The 16,854-nt window shown below is 38.0% G+C and overlaps 1 protein-coding gene and 1 pseudogene across 5 annotated transcripts in view; one reads left to right on the top strand and one right to left on the bottom strand.

The window, feature by feature from the left end:
* The first annotated feature begins 11,087 nt into the window (after positions 1–11,087).
* On the top strand, positions 11,088–11,408 carry LOC139183645 (large ribosomal subunit protein eL33 pseudogene; annotated as a pseudogene).
* A 588-nt stretch (positions 11,409–11,996) lies between these two features.
* The window catches only part of YTHDC1 (YTH N6-methyladenosine RNA binding protein C1), a 38,207-nt gene continuing 33,349 nt past the window's right edge, over positions 11,997–16,854 (bottom strand). For 3 of the 5 annotated variants that reach the window (XM_019962835.2, XM_019962830.2, XM_019962833.2), the window contains 5 exons: positions 16,732–16,768; positions 16,596–16,659; positions 16,430–16,492; positions 14,814–14,948; positions 11,997–13,002 (listed from right to left, as the gene is read on the bottom strand). In XM_019962835.2, coding sequence (XP_019818394.1) covers positions 12,778–13,002; positions 14,814–14,948; positions 16,430–16,492; positions 16,596–16,659; positions 16,732–16,768 — 524 coding nt within the window. In that variant the 3' untranslated portion in view covers positions 11,997–12,777. The remainder of the gene's footprint in view (positions 13,003–14,813; positions 14,949–16,429; positions 16,493–16,595; positions 16,660–16,731; positions 16,769–16,854) is intronic. The other 2 variants (XM_019962831.2, XM_019962834.2) reach the window with 1 other exon arrangement.

Below are 16,854 nucleotides of genomic sequence, written 5' to 3'. Positions count from 1 at the left end.
CTTGCCTGGAGAATCCCAGGGACGGGGGAGCCTGGTGGGCTGCCGTCTATGGGGTTGCACAGAGTCTGACACGACTGAAGTGACTTAGTAGTAGCATGACAAACCTACAGCAAACAGATTAATAAATAAATAATAAAGCAAAACACAATACGTCTGTATCACAAAGCTGAATTTGGAGTTGAAACAATAAATTGAAAACTGGTATAACAGACAATAGTACTTCAAATTTTTCATTCATTAACATCCCAAAGGTTTTTGCATCCTTGGGCCCAGCATCATAATAAAATTCAGGTGAATAGAGGCATGTGTGGGTGCTCAGTTATGTATGACTCTGTGATCCAATGGACTGTAGTCCGCCAGGCTCCTCTGACCATGGGATTTCCTAAGCAAGAATACTGGAGTGGGTGGCCATTTCGTTCTCCAGGGCATTTTCCTGATCCAGGGAATGAACCTGTACCTTCTGCATTGGCAGGCAGATTCTTTACCACTGTGTCACCTGGGAAGCCAAATAAAAGGCACAGCTTGTCTTTAAAATGAAGTTCATAGAAGTGGTAGTAGATAGAGCTCCTGACAAAGATGAATAAAAGTTAGGTCCCCTCGGGTCTGCAGCACCCCTGGTGGTCACTTCTTTTTTTTTTTTTCACACTTGAAACTAATAATTTATTTATCTATTTTAATTATAATTCAATAAAAATTATTTTGAGACTGAATTTTAACTGAAAGTGGAGTAGGGAAATGGAGGAAGAAAAAAAACAAGAGATGGAGAAAGTCTAGCCCTTAAGTAATCTCAAATGTTCTTTTAGATTACTCTTCCTGGGAACTCCCTGGTGGTCCAGGGGTTAAGAATCTGCCTTCCAATGTGAGGGATGTGTGTTCGATCCCTCATCTGGGAAGTAAGATCTCACCTGTCCCAGGCATAAAGCCCCTGTATGACTCAACTAGAGAAAGCCTGCATGCAGTAAAGACTCAGTGCAGCCAGAAAAAGAAAAAAAGATAATCTTCCTAATTTCTTTTAATTTCTGGTTTTAACTAGTTTATCCTATCATCTGTTATATAAAATCCAGACTGATTACAAAGCTTTCTACACCTGCCCTCTAGCCTTATCTCTTACCTTTTTGGCCCTGTCTTGTATCTGACATGACTGAGCGACTGAACTGAACTGAACTGTATGCCTCAACTTCATTTCCTCTAGCCAGACTGATCTACTCGCTGTGCCTCCAAACATTTCATATTCACCTTCCATGTAAATATTCATACTGCCTTTTATTTCTGGAATGATGCCCAGAATAATGTTTTCTCTTTTTTCAACTTTTCAAATCCTGCCTCTCTCTCAAAACCCAATTCAAATTTCATCTTCCTCTTACATCAACCAAAAATGATGACTTTCTTCTTTAATGTCCAAATTATGGTAGAATAGACTAGATTTTCTATGTAATAGCTAGCTCAGTCTAGGTTATGGGAAATCCATTATGTTGGACCTGAAGGTGAGCCGAATATGCCATCCCAAACTATGCCACTTTGGCATGTTACTTTGAATTAAATACTTAGGAAAGTAAAGTTACTTAGGAGAAAACTGGTATAAGGATACTCTGACTTTCCTCTGTCCCCACTGATAGCAGGAAATAAATCGCCCTGTGAGGCTACCCTCTATTCCAGGAGAGTGGAAGGCATCCTTATCAACAGAGATAAGGAATTTAGGGCTAAGACTATTTAAACAAAACTTGTTACTTTTTCATGAATTTGCTATGCCAAGGGCAAACCCCTTTACCTTGTCAATTCTTCATCAAGGTATTATTTCTTTGTCTAAAAGGTATAATATCTGCCTGTCTGGTCATTTCTTTGAGTCTCATATTTTTATGGGCTCTCGTATATACAAAATTAAATGTTTTTCCCTGTTTATCTGTCTTACATAAATTTAATTATTAGATCAGACAATGAACCTGGAAGAGAAGGAAAGTTTTCCTCCCCTAAAAGCCCACATAAGCCTTCATCTCTGAACCCATCACCAATCTGTTCAAACATCCATCAAACCAGCACTAGAGTGACCAGATAATTGGTGTCTCCTCTATGATGGATATTAAATCAAACAATCCAAAATAAATGGAAATACAGTATTTTATTGATTTAACTGGCAAATCTCTATTAATATGATCACCCATTTTTTTGTATAGTGGTTTTGTTGTTTTTTATCCATTCAAGTCTCTTTTTTGTACGTACTGAACTCCTTTTCTATTGTGGTGCTTTTCTATTGACTCTTCCTTGGCTTAGAGAAAGTATGAAAGGTCAATTTGTCATTTGTAAAAACAAAAAATCTAGAATCCCAGAGTCATGGATGACCATGAGTGAAAGTGACTGGCAAAGAAACAAGACTCACAAAAGACAGATTAACTGGTAAAAATTAACCAGAAATTCAAGGTCAGAGAAGTTGAGCTTTGGAGCTGGGTTGATCAGTCATAATGAGGACATGCAGGTTACATGACCCAAGAAAGAATGAAATAAAAAGGAAGGCAAACACATTGAATCAGATCACAAATACTACAATGTAGCACAGAATGGGTAAGTATGGCCAGGAAAACAATTAGAAACACAAGAACTTTAAAAGCACCATAGATAATCAGGAGAGCTCTGATGTGAAGGCTAGAGGCTCTATCTGTTAAGATTCAGTCAGAAAAACAGAAAATTCACTAATTCTGTCTACAACTTATCATACTCATTCTTCTCTTCATCCATTCAGTTCCATTTTAGTTCATACAATCAATGAATATATTTCTGATTTCTAGAATTTCTAATGGTTCTTTTTATAGTCAACTTCCCACCCCAACCCATTCTTACCTGCACTTTCATCTCTGAACAGTCTAAACATGCCTTTCTAAATAAAAAAATTTATTGACATACAGTTGATTTACAATGTTAATTTCTGGTGTACAGCAAAGTGATATATATATATATTCTTTTCCATTAGTTTATTACAAGATATTGAATACAGCTCCCTGTGCTGTATAGTAGGACCTTGTTGTTATCTATTTTATATATAGCAGCTTGTAGTTTGTATCTGCTAATCCCCAAATCCTAATTTATCCTTTCCCCCACTTCTACTTTGGTAACCATAGATTTGTTTTCTATGTGAATCTGTTTCTGTTTTGTAAATAAATTTTTATTATTTTTTAGAGTCCACATATAAACAATATCAAATGATATTTATCTGACTTACTTCACCTAGTACAATAATCTCGAGGTCCATCCATATTGTTGCAAATGGCATTATTTCATTCTTTTCATGGTTGAGTGGGGCTTTCCAGGTGGCTCAGTGGTAAGAGAATCTGGCTGCCAATTCAGGAGACTTAGATTCAACCCCTGGGTTGGGAAGATCCCTTGGAGTAGGAAATGGCAACCGACTCCAATATTCTTGCCTGGAAAATTCCATGGACTAAGGAACATGGCAGGCTACAGATGGATGGGGTCACAAAGAGTAGGATATGACTGAGCATGCATGCACTTATGGCTGAGCAATATTCCACTATATTTATGTGTGTATGTGTGGGTGTGCATGCACACACCACATCTTCTTTATCCATTCATCCTCCAGTGGACATTTAGGTTGCTTGTCTTTGCTAAATACTGCTATGAATATTGGAGTGATGCCATCTTTTCAAATTACAGCATTTTCAGATAAGACATTCCCTTTTAATTATTTTTTAAATTTTAATGAAGTCAGAGATGTTTCTATAAATACTTTAGAATTCATTGAGATTTCATTTGTGACCCTGCACAAGGTCAATCTTATCAAATGTTTCATGTGTGTGCTCTTTAAAAGAATGTATATACTCTATATGGAGCTACAGAATTCAACGGATGAAACTTGTTTTCTCAAAATAATCCAAGTTTCATACTAATTTTTGTTTGCTTGACTATCAGTTTCCAAGAGTACATTAAAATATCACAATTTTTATGTTAATTCTTAATAGAAATGTTTATCACATTTTACTTTTTGTTTTTCATTCTACTTGTTTGAAATTAATAGTATTACATCAATTTTTACTTCATTAGTATTAGAATGCATATGTTTAATAATATATACATAATTTTAAGTAATCAAAAAAGAGAGTTCCAGAAAAACATCTATTTCTGCTTTATTGACTATGCCAAAGCCTTTGATTGTGTGGATCACAATAAACTGTGGAAAATTGTGAAAGAGATGGGAATACCAGACCACCTGAGAAACCTGTATGCAGGTCAGGAAGCAACAGTTAGAACTGGACATGGAACAACAGGCTGGGTTTAAACAGGAAAAGGAGTACATCAAGGCTGTATATTGTCACCCTGCTTATTTAACTTATATGCAGAGTACATCATGAGAAACATTGGGCTGGAGGAAGCACAAGCTGGAATCAAAACTGCCAGGAGAAATATCAATAACCTCAGGTATGCAAATGATACCATCCTTATGGCAGAAAGTGAAGAAGAACTAAAGAGCCTCTTGATGAAAGTGAAAGAGGAGAGTGAATAAGTTGGCTTAAAGCTCAACATTCAGAAAACTAACATCATGGCATCCAGACCCATCACTTCATGGCAAATACATGGGGCAACAGTGGAAACAGTGGCTGACTTTATTTTTCTGGGCTCTGAAATCACTGCAGATGGTGACTGCAGACACGAAATTAAAAGACGCTTACTCCTTGGAAGAAAAGTTATGACCAAACTAGACAGCATATTCAAAAGCAGAGACATTACTTTGTCAACAAAGATCCGTCTAGTCAAGGCTATGGTTTTTCCAGTAGTCATGTATGGATGTGAGAGCTGGACTATAAAGCTGAGTGCTGAAGAATTGATGCTTTTGAACTGAGGTGTTGGAGAAAACTCTTGAGAGTCCCTTGGATTTTAAGAAGATGCAACCAGTCTATCCTAAAGGAGATCAGTCCTGGGTGTTCATTGGAAGGACTGATGTTAAAGCTGAAACTCCAATACTTTGGCCACCTGATGCAAAGAGCTGACTCATTGGAAAAGACCCCGATGCTGGAAAATATTGAAGACAGTAGGAGAAGGGGATGACAGAGGGTGAGATGGTTGGATGGTATCACCGACTCAATGGACATGGGTTTGGGTGGACTCAGGGAGTTGGTGATGGACAGGGAGGCCTGGCGTGTTTCGGTTCATGGGGTCGCAAAGTGTCAGACACGACTGAGTGACTGAACTGAAGGGTGTAACAACTAAATGCTAAGATTAAAAGATTAATTATCTAAGACTAAAAGAGACTAAGAAGATGTGACAACTAAATGCAATCTATGAACCTGGATTGGATCCTGGTGTAGAAAAAGTTAGAAACAGAAAAATCTGTAGCTAGACTGTTAACACTGTGGTTTCTACATTCTACCTACCCCCATTTTCCACCCCCACCCACCAACTCCCAGAATTAGAGTTCTTTTGTAAAGAAATTGAAAAATTGTCCAGGGAGAAATAAAGTACCTAAAATCAGTGTAACACATCAAAGTAAATCATTTCTCGTTCTGGCACGTATAACTCCCTTGAGTCATATCTAGTAATACGCACTCAGCATAAAAATCAAAGCCAGATAGTTAACAAATCCTTTACAGGTACAGAGCGTTCCCAGTGATTTCTTTGATCTATTGCTCATTCTTAAATACGAAGAGACAAGCAAAGATCAGAAAACATTTATGGATAGCTTATAAAATGCCAGATTAAGGCCAGCACACATAACACACACACACACACAGACACACACACACCAGAATAAACATAATGAACAAATCAGAATTTTAAAAAATAAAGTTTAACCTTATTTAGTAACCTCTGCTGCTGCTCCTAAGTCACTTCAGTCGTGTCCGACTCTGTGTGACCCCAGAGACGGCAGCCCACCAGCTTCCCCCGTCCCTGGGATTCTCCAGGCAAGAACACTGGAGTTGTTGCCATTTCCTTCTCCAATGCATGAAAGTGAAAAGTGAAACTGAAGTCACTCAGTCATGTCTGACTCTTCGTGACCCCATGGACTGCAGCCCAAACAGGCTCCTCCGTCCATGGGATTTTCCAGGCAAGAGTACTGGAGTGGGGTGCCATTGCCTTCTCCTTAGTAACCTCAGAGGTCATCAAAAATTTCATTCATAATTACTACAAAATGAAATGAGGAAAAAGGGAGGGGTCTTGTATATTTCACACCTCTATGTCCTATCTCCTACCTTTTTAAACCTATTTTGCTCACTAGCTTTTGCTGTGCCAAGGAGCTTCTGCAGTTACAATTGGATAGTATAGATCTCTCACTTTCTACACAAGAGCTTCTTTAACACCACTGCATGCAACTGCTGAAGGAACGCATCTCACACAAGCATAATCTAGCAGAATGTTGAATAGGAGCCCCCTCCCATCGTGCAGGTGGTCATTTGTGAGTATATTATACATGGCTTCTTACTGGGTCCCAGTGGACTTAGGTTCCACGTGCTCATTAGCTTCGTAATACATGTACTAACTTTTCTCGCTTCCTGTTTCATCCTTTCCTGTTCCCTACTCCTGTACCCTAGGACTGCTCAAAATAAATTACTGCTTTCTGATCCTTATCTCAGGCTCTGTTTTCTGAGAATATACTGAAATAGGCTGCACCAGAACTGGCTCTAAAAAGCAGACCTGCACGATAAGATGTGGGAACTGGCTAACTCATTGATAACTAGCAATAACAATCTCACTCCTGATGACATGTGCAACACTGAGAGATCCTAGCATTTGGCAACATTACAATTTATAAGAATCGTACAACCAGTGAGGTATGTGGAGAAGATAAAAAGTATTCATTTATGGACAGTACACTGTGAAAGTGTTAGATACTCAGTCATGTCCAACTCTTTGCAACCCATGGACTATAGCCTGCCAGGCTCGTTTGTCCATGGAATTCTGCAGGGGTCCAGCCCCGGTGGATCCAGGGAATTCGAAGCGGCAACGGTGTCGGCGAGGATCAGGAAACAATTGCTTAATTAAATGTTAATTAAGGATATAAAGAGTGGTTAAATAAGGATAGCTCAGTGAGGAAGTTCAGTGGAGAAAAGAGGCTGAATAATTCAGCCAGAAGGTGAGAGAAAGAACGACATGGGGAGACCAAGTTTCGGTGAACAAGGCCCGCACTTTATTTTCCAAAGTAGTTTTTATACCTTACGTTATGCATAGAGGATAATGGGGGAAGGGGTAGAGTCATGCAGCAAGCCAGGCTTTCTTCCTGCAAACTTATCATATGCAAAAGTTTAGGTGATTTGCATCATCTTCTGGCCCAGAGGCCTGTTAACATTTTAAGACCCTTTCTTCAGAAAACTTATTTTTCTCTAAAGGTAATTAGTCAGGCGCCACCCTCCAAAAGCATTAGATAAAGTTGCATTACTACAGGGCAAAGGTGTGGTGGGCCGTAACAATAAAAAGAATTAACTCAAGGGTCCAAGGTTACAAACATTAAAGCTACTACTTACACCAATTATATTAATCAATACACTGCCAGGGACACAGCAGGTAAGGGATATGGAAACTTAGCAGCAAACATTGGCCCAACAAGTGAAAAACCCTTCACCAATACAATTTCTAATCAATCTTTTAACTGCTCAAAGGAATCTGTAGACAGTTTAGAACATCTTATGCCTCTCACAGTTGGGAGGCTCTGAACAATCACATGTGGCCGGAAGAACCTATTCAGGAGAGAGATGGTGGTGGGAGACAGCCCCCCGTAAAGTCAGAGGTGTAGGTGAGAGCACAAAGCAGTAAAGTAGGCAGACTCTGGTTTTGGGGGTAGATGCTCGAGAATTTCCAGGGGGACTCCTGAGGCTCGATCCCGCCTTTGCGTATGCTGAGCCTCCTTCCTCATGACCTTTGCCACGGGTGGAGTTCCTCAGGCTGGATCCCTGCAGAATTCTCCAGGCAAGAATACTGGAGTGGGTAGACATTCCCTTTTCCAGGGGATCTTCCTGACCCAGGAATGGAAGCCGGGTCTCCTGCATTGCAGGTAGATTCTTTGCCATCTGAGTCACCAGATAATGCTTATGTGGAAATTACTATTGGTAATAATACAGTTTACAGAGTGACATGGGTTTTTTTTAAAACAAACAAACAAAAAGTTTTAGAAGTCTTATAAATGACAAACTCAGTTTAAGTAGACATCAAATCAAAATACGCTGTGCAAGTCAGAAGTTCTCCTTGGCAGTGTTTAGCCTCTTTCTTCTGCAGCAGCAGAAAACCAGGCTTAGAATATAATTGCTAAGATAGAAGCCTACAAAGAAGACTCAACTCAAGCTCAACAGTTTTCCTACCAAAGTCAGGTTCTAGATAGAAAAATGGGGAACTCTTGAAACCTGGGTTGGGGGAGTAAGCCTGAAAATGCTCAATACCCAGGTTCTTCTAGGTTCTGCTTCTGGGGGTACAGTAGTGAAGACAGTTCTATCAGGGGTCACAGTAAAGTCACCACTAAACATAAAGCTATGAATATCACATTTTGGACTCTTCATACCAGTCACTCGGTGGGCAAAGAAAATAGTAACTGTTAAGAGTGGACAACGAACCCTGATCCAAGTCAGGAAATATGATCATAGTTACATGACAGGGAAAGAAGGGATTAATCTGAGACTCAGGATGCGGCATGCTATGCTGTGTGTTAAAATCTATCAGTCATGTCCAACTCTTTGCAACTTCATGGACTACAGCCTGCCAAAGTCCTCTGTCCAAGGGGTTCTCCAGGCAAGAATACTGAATGGGCTGCCATACCTTCCTCCAGGGTATCCTCCTAACCCAGGGGTCGAACCTAAGTCTCTTACATCTCCTGCATTGGCAGGTGAGTTAACCACTAGCACCACCTGCAGAGAAGGCAATGGCACCCCACTCTAGTACTCTTTGCCTGGAAAATCCCATGGACAGAGGAGCTTGGTAGGCTGCAGGCAATGGGGTTGCTAGGAGTCAGACACGACTGAGCGACTTCACATTCACTTTTCACTTTCATGCACTGGAGAAGAAAATGGCAACCAACTCCAGTGTTATTGCCTGGAGAATCCCAGGGACAGGGCAGCCTGGTGGGCTGCCATCTCTGGGGTCGCACAGAGTCGGACACACGACTGAAGCAACTTAGCAGCAGCAGTGTCACCACCTGGGAAGCCCCAGGATGCAAAGGGGTGCCTAAAATTTAGGGGGGTAGAACTCAGTGCTAGTGATAACCATGAACTGACATGGGTAGGGTGGTTTGAGGGTCAAGGTTCATGTCATCCCATCAGACTAGCAATTTAGAACAGCCAAAGTGCTGGCAAAGAGAGAAGTAAAAGAATCTGCAGTAAAGGAAGATGAAGAGACAAGCAAAGCTTTTTCTGAAGCTAAAGATAGTGGTCACAATTCCTCAGTGGAGGGATTGAGATAAAAAATATGGCTGATGTGGAAAGAAGCAAAATTTTTTATGATGGTTGGGTCAATGAATTAAATATATGTACACATATCCTGATGCTGGGAAAAATTAAAGACTGGAGAAGGGGACGACAGAGGAAGAGATAGTTGGATGGCATCAGCAACTCAATGGACATTGAGTTTGAGTCAACTTCGGGAGTTGGTGATGGACAGGGAGGCCTGGCGTGCTGCAGTCCACGGGTTCGCAAAGAGTCAGACACAACTGAGCAACTGAACTGATATTAACTTGTAAAATGTACTGGTGAATATAAACAAAATGTTAGTGAAATTTATTACCAATTGGTTTAATCAAAGGCAATGCTGATTCAGAATCCAGGTTTCTTAATACATAAGTGTTCTTTCTTCTCAACCCCACTGCAGAGATTTAAAATAAATCCTTTTTTTGAAAGACTGAAAGGCAGGAGGAGAAGGGGACGACAGAGGACAAGATGAATGGATTCCATCACCAACTCAATGGACATGAGTTTTTGAGAAAGCTCCAGGAGATGGTGAAGGATAGGGAGGCCTGATGTGCTGCAGTCCATGGGGTCACAAAGAGCTAGACACAACTGAGCAACTGAACAATATATATCTATTAGGCTGGTACAAATGTTAATTGTGGTTTTGGACTGTGATTTTTAAGTCATTATAACTAGACTCAAACACATCTTCATTAATCAAAATAGGAACCACTGCAATCAACACATTTTTGCCAATGAGGAACAAGTTTGCTTATTCCTGTAGCACAAAAACCCATGCGTCAGGATTCAATGAACTCTCGGAAAGCATTTTCTACCTCCTGCTGGTTGTAGAAGCATTTTCCCTGCAAAAAGTTGTAAAATGCTTGAAGAGGTGGTAGTTGGCAAGAGGTCAGGTGAATACGGTGGATGAGGCAAAACTTCATAGCCCAATTTTTTCAACTTCTGAAGCACTGGTTGAGCGGTCAGACATTGTGGAGAGAACTGGGCCTTTTCAGTGCAGCTCAGCGATCTGCCGAGCACACTTCTTGGATGTAATGGTTTTGCCAGGATCCAGAAAGCTGTAGTGGATCAGACTGACAACAGACCACCAGTAACCATGACCTTTTGGGCGTGCAAGTTTGGCTTTGGGAAGTGTTTTGGAGCTTCTTGGTCCAACCAGAGCTGGTTGTTGCATAAAAACCATTTTGAACTTCAATTAGAAAATCGCTTGAATTTGCTTTTTGTCTAACATCATTTCTCTAGTCTAAATTAAACAGCTATAAATCTTCAGCAGAAATATAAGGCAAGAAATGTGCTAAAATGATGTAAACATAACATTTATTTAAGAATATATTTCAATATCAAACGACAAAGTTCAACAATGCAAAACCACAATTACTTTTGCACCAACCTAAATACTAATTGGGAACGCATGGAAAAATATTCTAAATGTCAGTGAGAATATGAAAGCAGTAAGCTGACAGTTTTAAAAATCATTCAACAGTGAAGTTCTTGTGTTCTTTTGACACTATTATGAACATGATCTAGCACAGAATTATGACAGTGTATGAAAATGAAAAAATGTGATCAAACATGCAAATATCACAAATATTTAAATATTCAACATAACAAAGGCCAAAATGGTAACTTAAAATACAGTTCTTTCAGCCATCTTGGATCCTGTGGAGGCCTGCTGGGAGCAGGATGTCTAAAACAACAGCTATGTCTGGAAGGCTGTGGTACAAGGCCATTTTTGTTGGCTAAAAGTGGGGTCTGTGGAACCAGAGGGAGCACACAGCTCTGCTGAAAACTGAAGGTGTATATGCTTGGGATGAATTCTATCTAGGCAAGTGATCTGCTTATGTGCACAAAGCAGAGAACATCACAGTAACTCCTGGCAGATAACCTAACAAAATCAGAGTAATCTGGAAAAAGATAACTCACGCTCATAGCAACAGTGGCATGGTTCGTGCCGAATTTCAAAGCAACCTTCCTGCTACTGGACATAGAACCTGTGTGATGTTGCATCCTTTAAGTATTTAAACTTACTAAAAAGTAAATAAATAAATGTGGATTTATGAAAAAAAATTTTTAATCTTTTATTTTTTTAAATATAAACTTATTTATTTATAAACTATATTTTATATAGCTTGTTACTACTGAGAGGGATTAATGAGGGTTAATTTTAAAGGTGTATTTTAAAAGTAAAATATGAAATATCTAACTTATCAAAGATGAACACAAAACCTGAAAAAAACAAAATAATCCTGTAACCAAAGTAGATCCAAAAATGCTACCAAATGAATACCTTAACCAAAATATCAATGAAATTCCACTATGTACCATTAGTTCTTATATTAGAAACAAAAGTAAGCATTTATATATAATTGACCTAGGTTAATCATTTTCGATAAAATATGCAAAAAAGACAAATGGGGGTCCAACAATTTCTAAGCACAAAGCATTCTCTTATGTCTACTAATAGGTTGGTCAAAAAGTTCATTTGGGTCTTTCCATAACATCATATGGAACACCCAAATGAACTATTTGGCCAAATGAACTTTTTGGCCAACCCATACATCATACACAAGAAAACAAACTTGCGTTCAGACAAGAAAGAAACACAAGAGATAAGTGTCAATCTTTACCAATTTATTTTATACAAAACAGTAGCAATGTAGAATATGGGAATTATCTTCTGCTGCCACACACGCAGGTTGTGAACATTCCAAGCCAATGTATACAGTTTGGAGGAGAAGGCTAAACCAATAGCATCAACCATGCTACTGAACATAAGAAGTTTTCCTATCTAAAAAGATTAAAAATTAGATAGCAATGTCTTCTTAATATTGCTCTCATCATTGAAGACGAAGAAAAATAAAAAGTGACTTTTTTAAGATTAAAAAAAAGAGGGAAAGGGAGAAACCAAGAGGCTGCTACAACACTGCCATAGAGTCAAACCATCATACTTCAATATTTGCATACTTGATAGCAGCATTATTTTTACTGAACCGTGTGCAACTACATTTAGAAATACATCAAAGCAAAATATCATGGCAGTCATCAATCAAGATCCAAAAGAAAGAAAATGAACAAAAAATAACTCTAGGATGAACACCCTATAAGCAGATGAAGATTTACAGAGACTGAATCAGTATCTACATTCTTGGACTGTTCCATTCTGTCCCAATAAAAGTGTCAACTCAAACTGTCAACTGTGCATTTTTGGAGGATTTGAGTTTTTCCAGTTCTTATTATACTGCATGCTTGGAACAAAGAGGGTCATAATAAATCCTTCTACACAATGAACTTTAAGTAGACAGTTGAAAATAAATTTACTACTTGTAAACACACACAAAAAGAAAAATACAAGATTCTGTATCTTTAAACAATCAGTGCTTCCAAAAGCGCATTATCTCCTATATCTACCTCTCTCCCCTCGGTCTCTGTCCCGATCACATAATCGCTCTCTTTCTCTTTCTCTATCACGTCCTCTATCTCGCTCTCTGTCTCTTCTGTTATCTCTAGGGCGGTCTCGTTCTCGTTCCCGATCTCTTTCACGGGGTCTACTTCTCCGGCCACTGACAACAGCCTGTGTTCGACGAAGGAAATCATCCACCCTCATATCATAATCATGCTAGAAAAGGTAAGAAATGGATAAGGTATGTCAAAAATCAAATGGAATTTATGAGTCCATTTACAGTAATTATTGTCTGGTAGAGAGAAGAATCTAAAGAAATACCCTAATGCATTAATTCACAGAAAGCAATTTTGACATTGTTTAGAAGAAGGATTCTGATGTCTTACTAATTAGACACAACAGATGATTTACTCAGATCTCATTAAAAAATCATTTCTTGTAGTCAGTTTTTAATTTCTCTAACCAATCTCTTTAATAAGATTTATGCCAAATAATCACCTAATGATGACCTCCAACTGCATGATCAATAACATCAATACATGGGGCCACCTATGCTAAATGTCAATGTTTTTCTGCAACAGGTGGATTCTACTTAATTTTTCCTCCTTTGAGTCTACAAACTAAAGCAAATCAACTGCGCCCTCTAAAGGTGAAATTGGGAATTCTTCCATTCCTGATTTTCTTTCAAACTAAATCATTGTTAACAATTTATGGAATTTGACAGAATTTTTTAAAAATATGTACTGCAATAAGACTGTGAAGTCTATTTCACACAGAGCTAATAATACACATAAGGCTGAGGAGGACAGTGAAGGGTAAGATAAGCAACTAAGTGAGGTGCAAGGTTGTCACTGGCTACTACTAAGTTTGACCCCTGCTCTAGAGTTCCTCTTTCAGTTCTCAACTCATCTTTAGTGAACTTTGTTTCTTCAAAAGTCAGCTTATAAGATTCAAATTTTCACACTACCTTTCATATATTAAAAAAAAGCGATTAAATAAATACAAAATATATTACACATATGTATTAACCAGAAAGCTACTATATAATGGTGCATGAAGCACAACCTGTTAAAAAGGACAAGAATAGTTTAAGAGTCTCAGAAAAACTTTTTCAAAGTAATGTGATCATTTAAAAAAGGCATTTTCAAAAACACCACAAGCTAGCTATTCAACTAAGATTTCATCATACATTGGCTGTACACTTGAGTGGTGGGGGGAAAAAAAAACTACTAAAAGTCTACTGCTATTCAGTTGTGAAGTCACGTCCAACTCTCTTTGTGACTCCATGAACTGCATGCAGCCTGCCAGGCTCCTCTGTCTACAGACTTTTGCAGGCAAGAATACTGGAGTGGGTTGCCATTTCCTTCTCCAAAAGTCTGTTTGTTAGAATTCTCAGATTGTTTTACTAAATATTAATGGTCCTAGTGTGACTTTATTTTGAAGGCTTAATAACTTCATGAGATAAGGAAATAAATGACAGATGAAAGTATCTCAAAGATAAGAAACTACTGCTCTGACTGGTTCTCAGACATGCATGTTCTTTATCATGTGGGAAAATAAAAAGAAGTTTATGTGGCCCAGCAGAGTCATCATGTGTGTAGCATTTAATAAACAAACTCAGCCCAACTATTATATTGAAGACCCAGAAATATTTACTCAAAAATAATCCACTTAAATAATCAAAGAGATTAGCCTAAACAATCTGCAATAGAAATATGAAACCATTATCTATTAATCAACATAATCTGGTTGTTGTTCAGTCACTAAATCATGTCAGACTCTTTTTGACCCCATGGATTGCAGCACACTAGGCTTCCCTGTACCTTCACTATCTCCCAGAGCTTGCTCAAACTCATGACCGTTGAGTTGGGATGCCATCCAACTATCTCATCCTGTCGCCCTTTTCCTCTTGCCCTCAATCCTTCCCAGCATCAGGGTCTTTTCCAATAAGTCAGTGTCCCCCACATTTAAATTATCTACAGAATTCTAAGTAGTTCCCTCACGCTTTTGCCTTCTTGTGCACTTACTACTCGTTTATCTCTGTATCTTGCTTCATGTGGTACTGGGTGATGTCCTGAATAAGGGGGATGAGCTTGAGGAGGTGGAGCATGGTGCTGATAGTAAGGATGGTGTGGAGGCTGTTCCATTCCAGGATAAGGAGTCTAAAAAATGAAAACCATTTCCATAAGCATCTAAAAAACATCCTTGTAACAAACCATTCTTAGAATTCCCCTATCCAAACCACCCAACCCAAAGAATTTACTGTTGAAGCCATTTACTTTGATGACATTAGCATTCTTTAAAATACCCTCTGTATTTGCTTGTTGAAAAAAAATGTGTGTAAGAAACTCCTGAATATTTAAACCCCATCATCTAACATGTTACATACCATAAAATACCACTAGAAATCAAAAGCCTATCCTACACAGTGATTACTATTCAGTGTCCTAAGCACTTTAGAAGTCTCATTTAATCCCCACAGCAACCCTACAGATAGGTACTAATAGAATTATAGGTAATAGTATTATTATGTAATCCTAATTTACAAAAAGGGAAACTGGGGCACCAAACGGTTAGGTCACTTGCTCAAATTCACACTGCTACTAAAGAGGGTAGAAGTTAGACACAACATCAGATAACCTGACTCTAGAATCAGTCATGTTAATACTATGCACAAATGTATTTAAAGAGCTAATGAAATTATAAAATGAATAATGCAATTATAAAATGAATGATGGAAAATCAAGGTAGTTCTCCCCCTAGTTAGGGCCAAGATATTACTATTATTTTTTAAATGTCATACTCTAAAGGAAAGAAATAATTCATCTGTCTGTATACAGTACCTTAAGTGAAACAAAAGTCAGATGAAAAGGCCACATTACAGGCAGCATTTTAAGATAAAAAGGTAAGAAACAATCAGAACAAATTAAACTTCTAAGTTGTTTTATTTTATTAGGAACTAATGCTTCAGCTATCTTTAATACTTTAAAATATACTTTAAGAAGAACATCCAGTTTTCTTAAAAAAAGAAAAAAATTAAAGTTCAGGAACAAGATTTAGTTAACCTTATTTAACATAGAGAATTTACTGAATATCAGGGTCAGGCACTATGCTAAACTTAACATGTATTTTGCAAACTTAGCTTCTTGACAATCCTACAAGGTTGACACTATTCCATTAAATTTTAAACTATACAAGCATAGGCATACTGTCCCAATTTATTCACTGATGTACACCCAGAGCAAACAGGGTGGTGCAGAGTAGGTACTAAATAGTTTGATGAGTCAAAGAATGAATGGATATCCAAATTTCACAGATAAGGAAAACTAAGACAAAAATGTATTATGAAACTTTTCTAAAGTCAGAGCTGAGACGGGAAGGTATTTGAACCCTGAAGAGTTTACACTACTAGCCACCACAATAATAAATCATAACATTTATCAACTAAGCCTCCACTATTAATACAAATCCAATCATTCATTAGCCTTTACTTTAAAAACAGCATGCAATTTTACTTATCACCAGACATGTATTTTATGTCTCTTAATGGGTAACTGTAACAATCATACTCCAAGTAAGCATTCAAAATGTATGGAACTGCAAATGAAATTATATAACTTGCAAAAACAGAATTAATACAAACCATTCCTTGCCAAGGTGGTGGTGGTCCCATGTTATGAAATTCCCTCACATAATCATTGTAGGACTAAAATGAAAGATGATAATGTCAATAAATAAAAACCCAGAACTTACAAAATAAAGCAGATACTGATTTTATGTGCATTAAATAAAAAAAAAGAAATGCTTACCCCATTTAAAAATACATCTCGGCGAACTCCTGAAAACCGTCTGTTGGGAATAAGATTTGTGAAACTAAATTCAGGTGGTTCATAAACTAGTTCCAAGAATGTAATTCAAAACTGAACAAAAATGAACCCAACTTACCTATCTACTTCCTGGTATCGTGGATCCTTTAAATACCCTGTTCAAACATCAAGCATTTTAGTATATCAAACTTATATTTTTTATTATGGCATCATAATTAAACCTTCCTTACCACTCATTTCA

This window comes from Bos indicus, chromosome 6 (assembly GCF_029378745.1).
Source record: "Bos indicus isolate NIAB-ARS_2022 breed Sahiwal x Tharparkar chromosome 6, NIAB-ARS_B.indTharparkar_mat_pri_1.0, whole genome shotgun sequence".
NCBI lineage: Eukaryota > Metazoa > Chordata > Mammalia > Artiodactyla > Bovidae > Bos > Bos indicus.
This window is presented reverse-complemented; position numbering and strand designations above follow the sequence as displayed.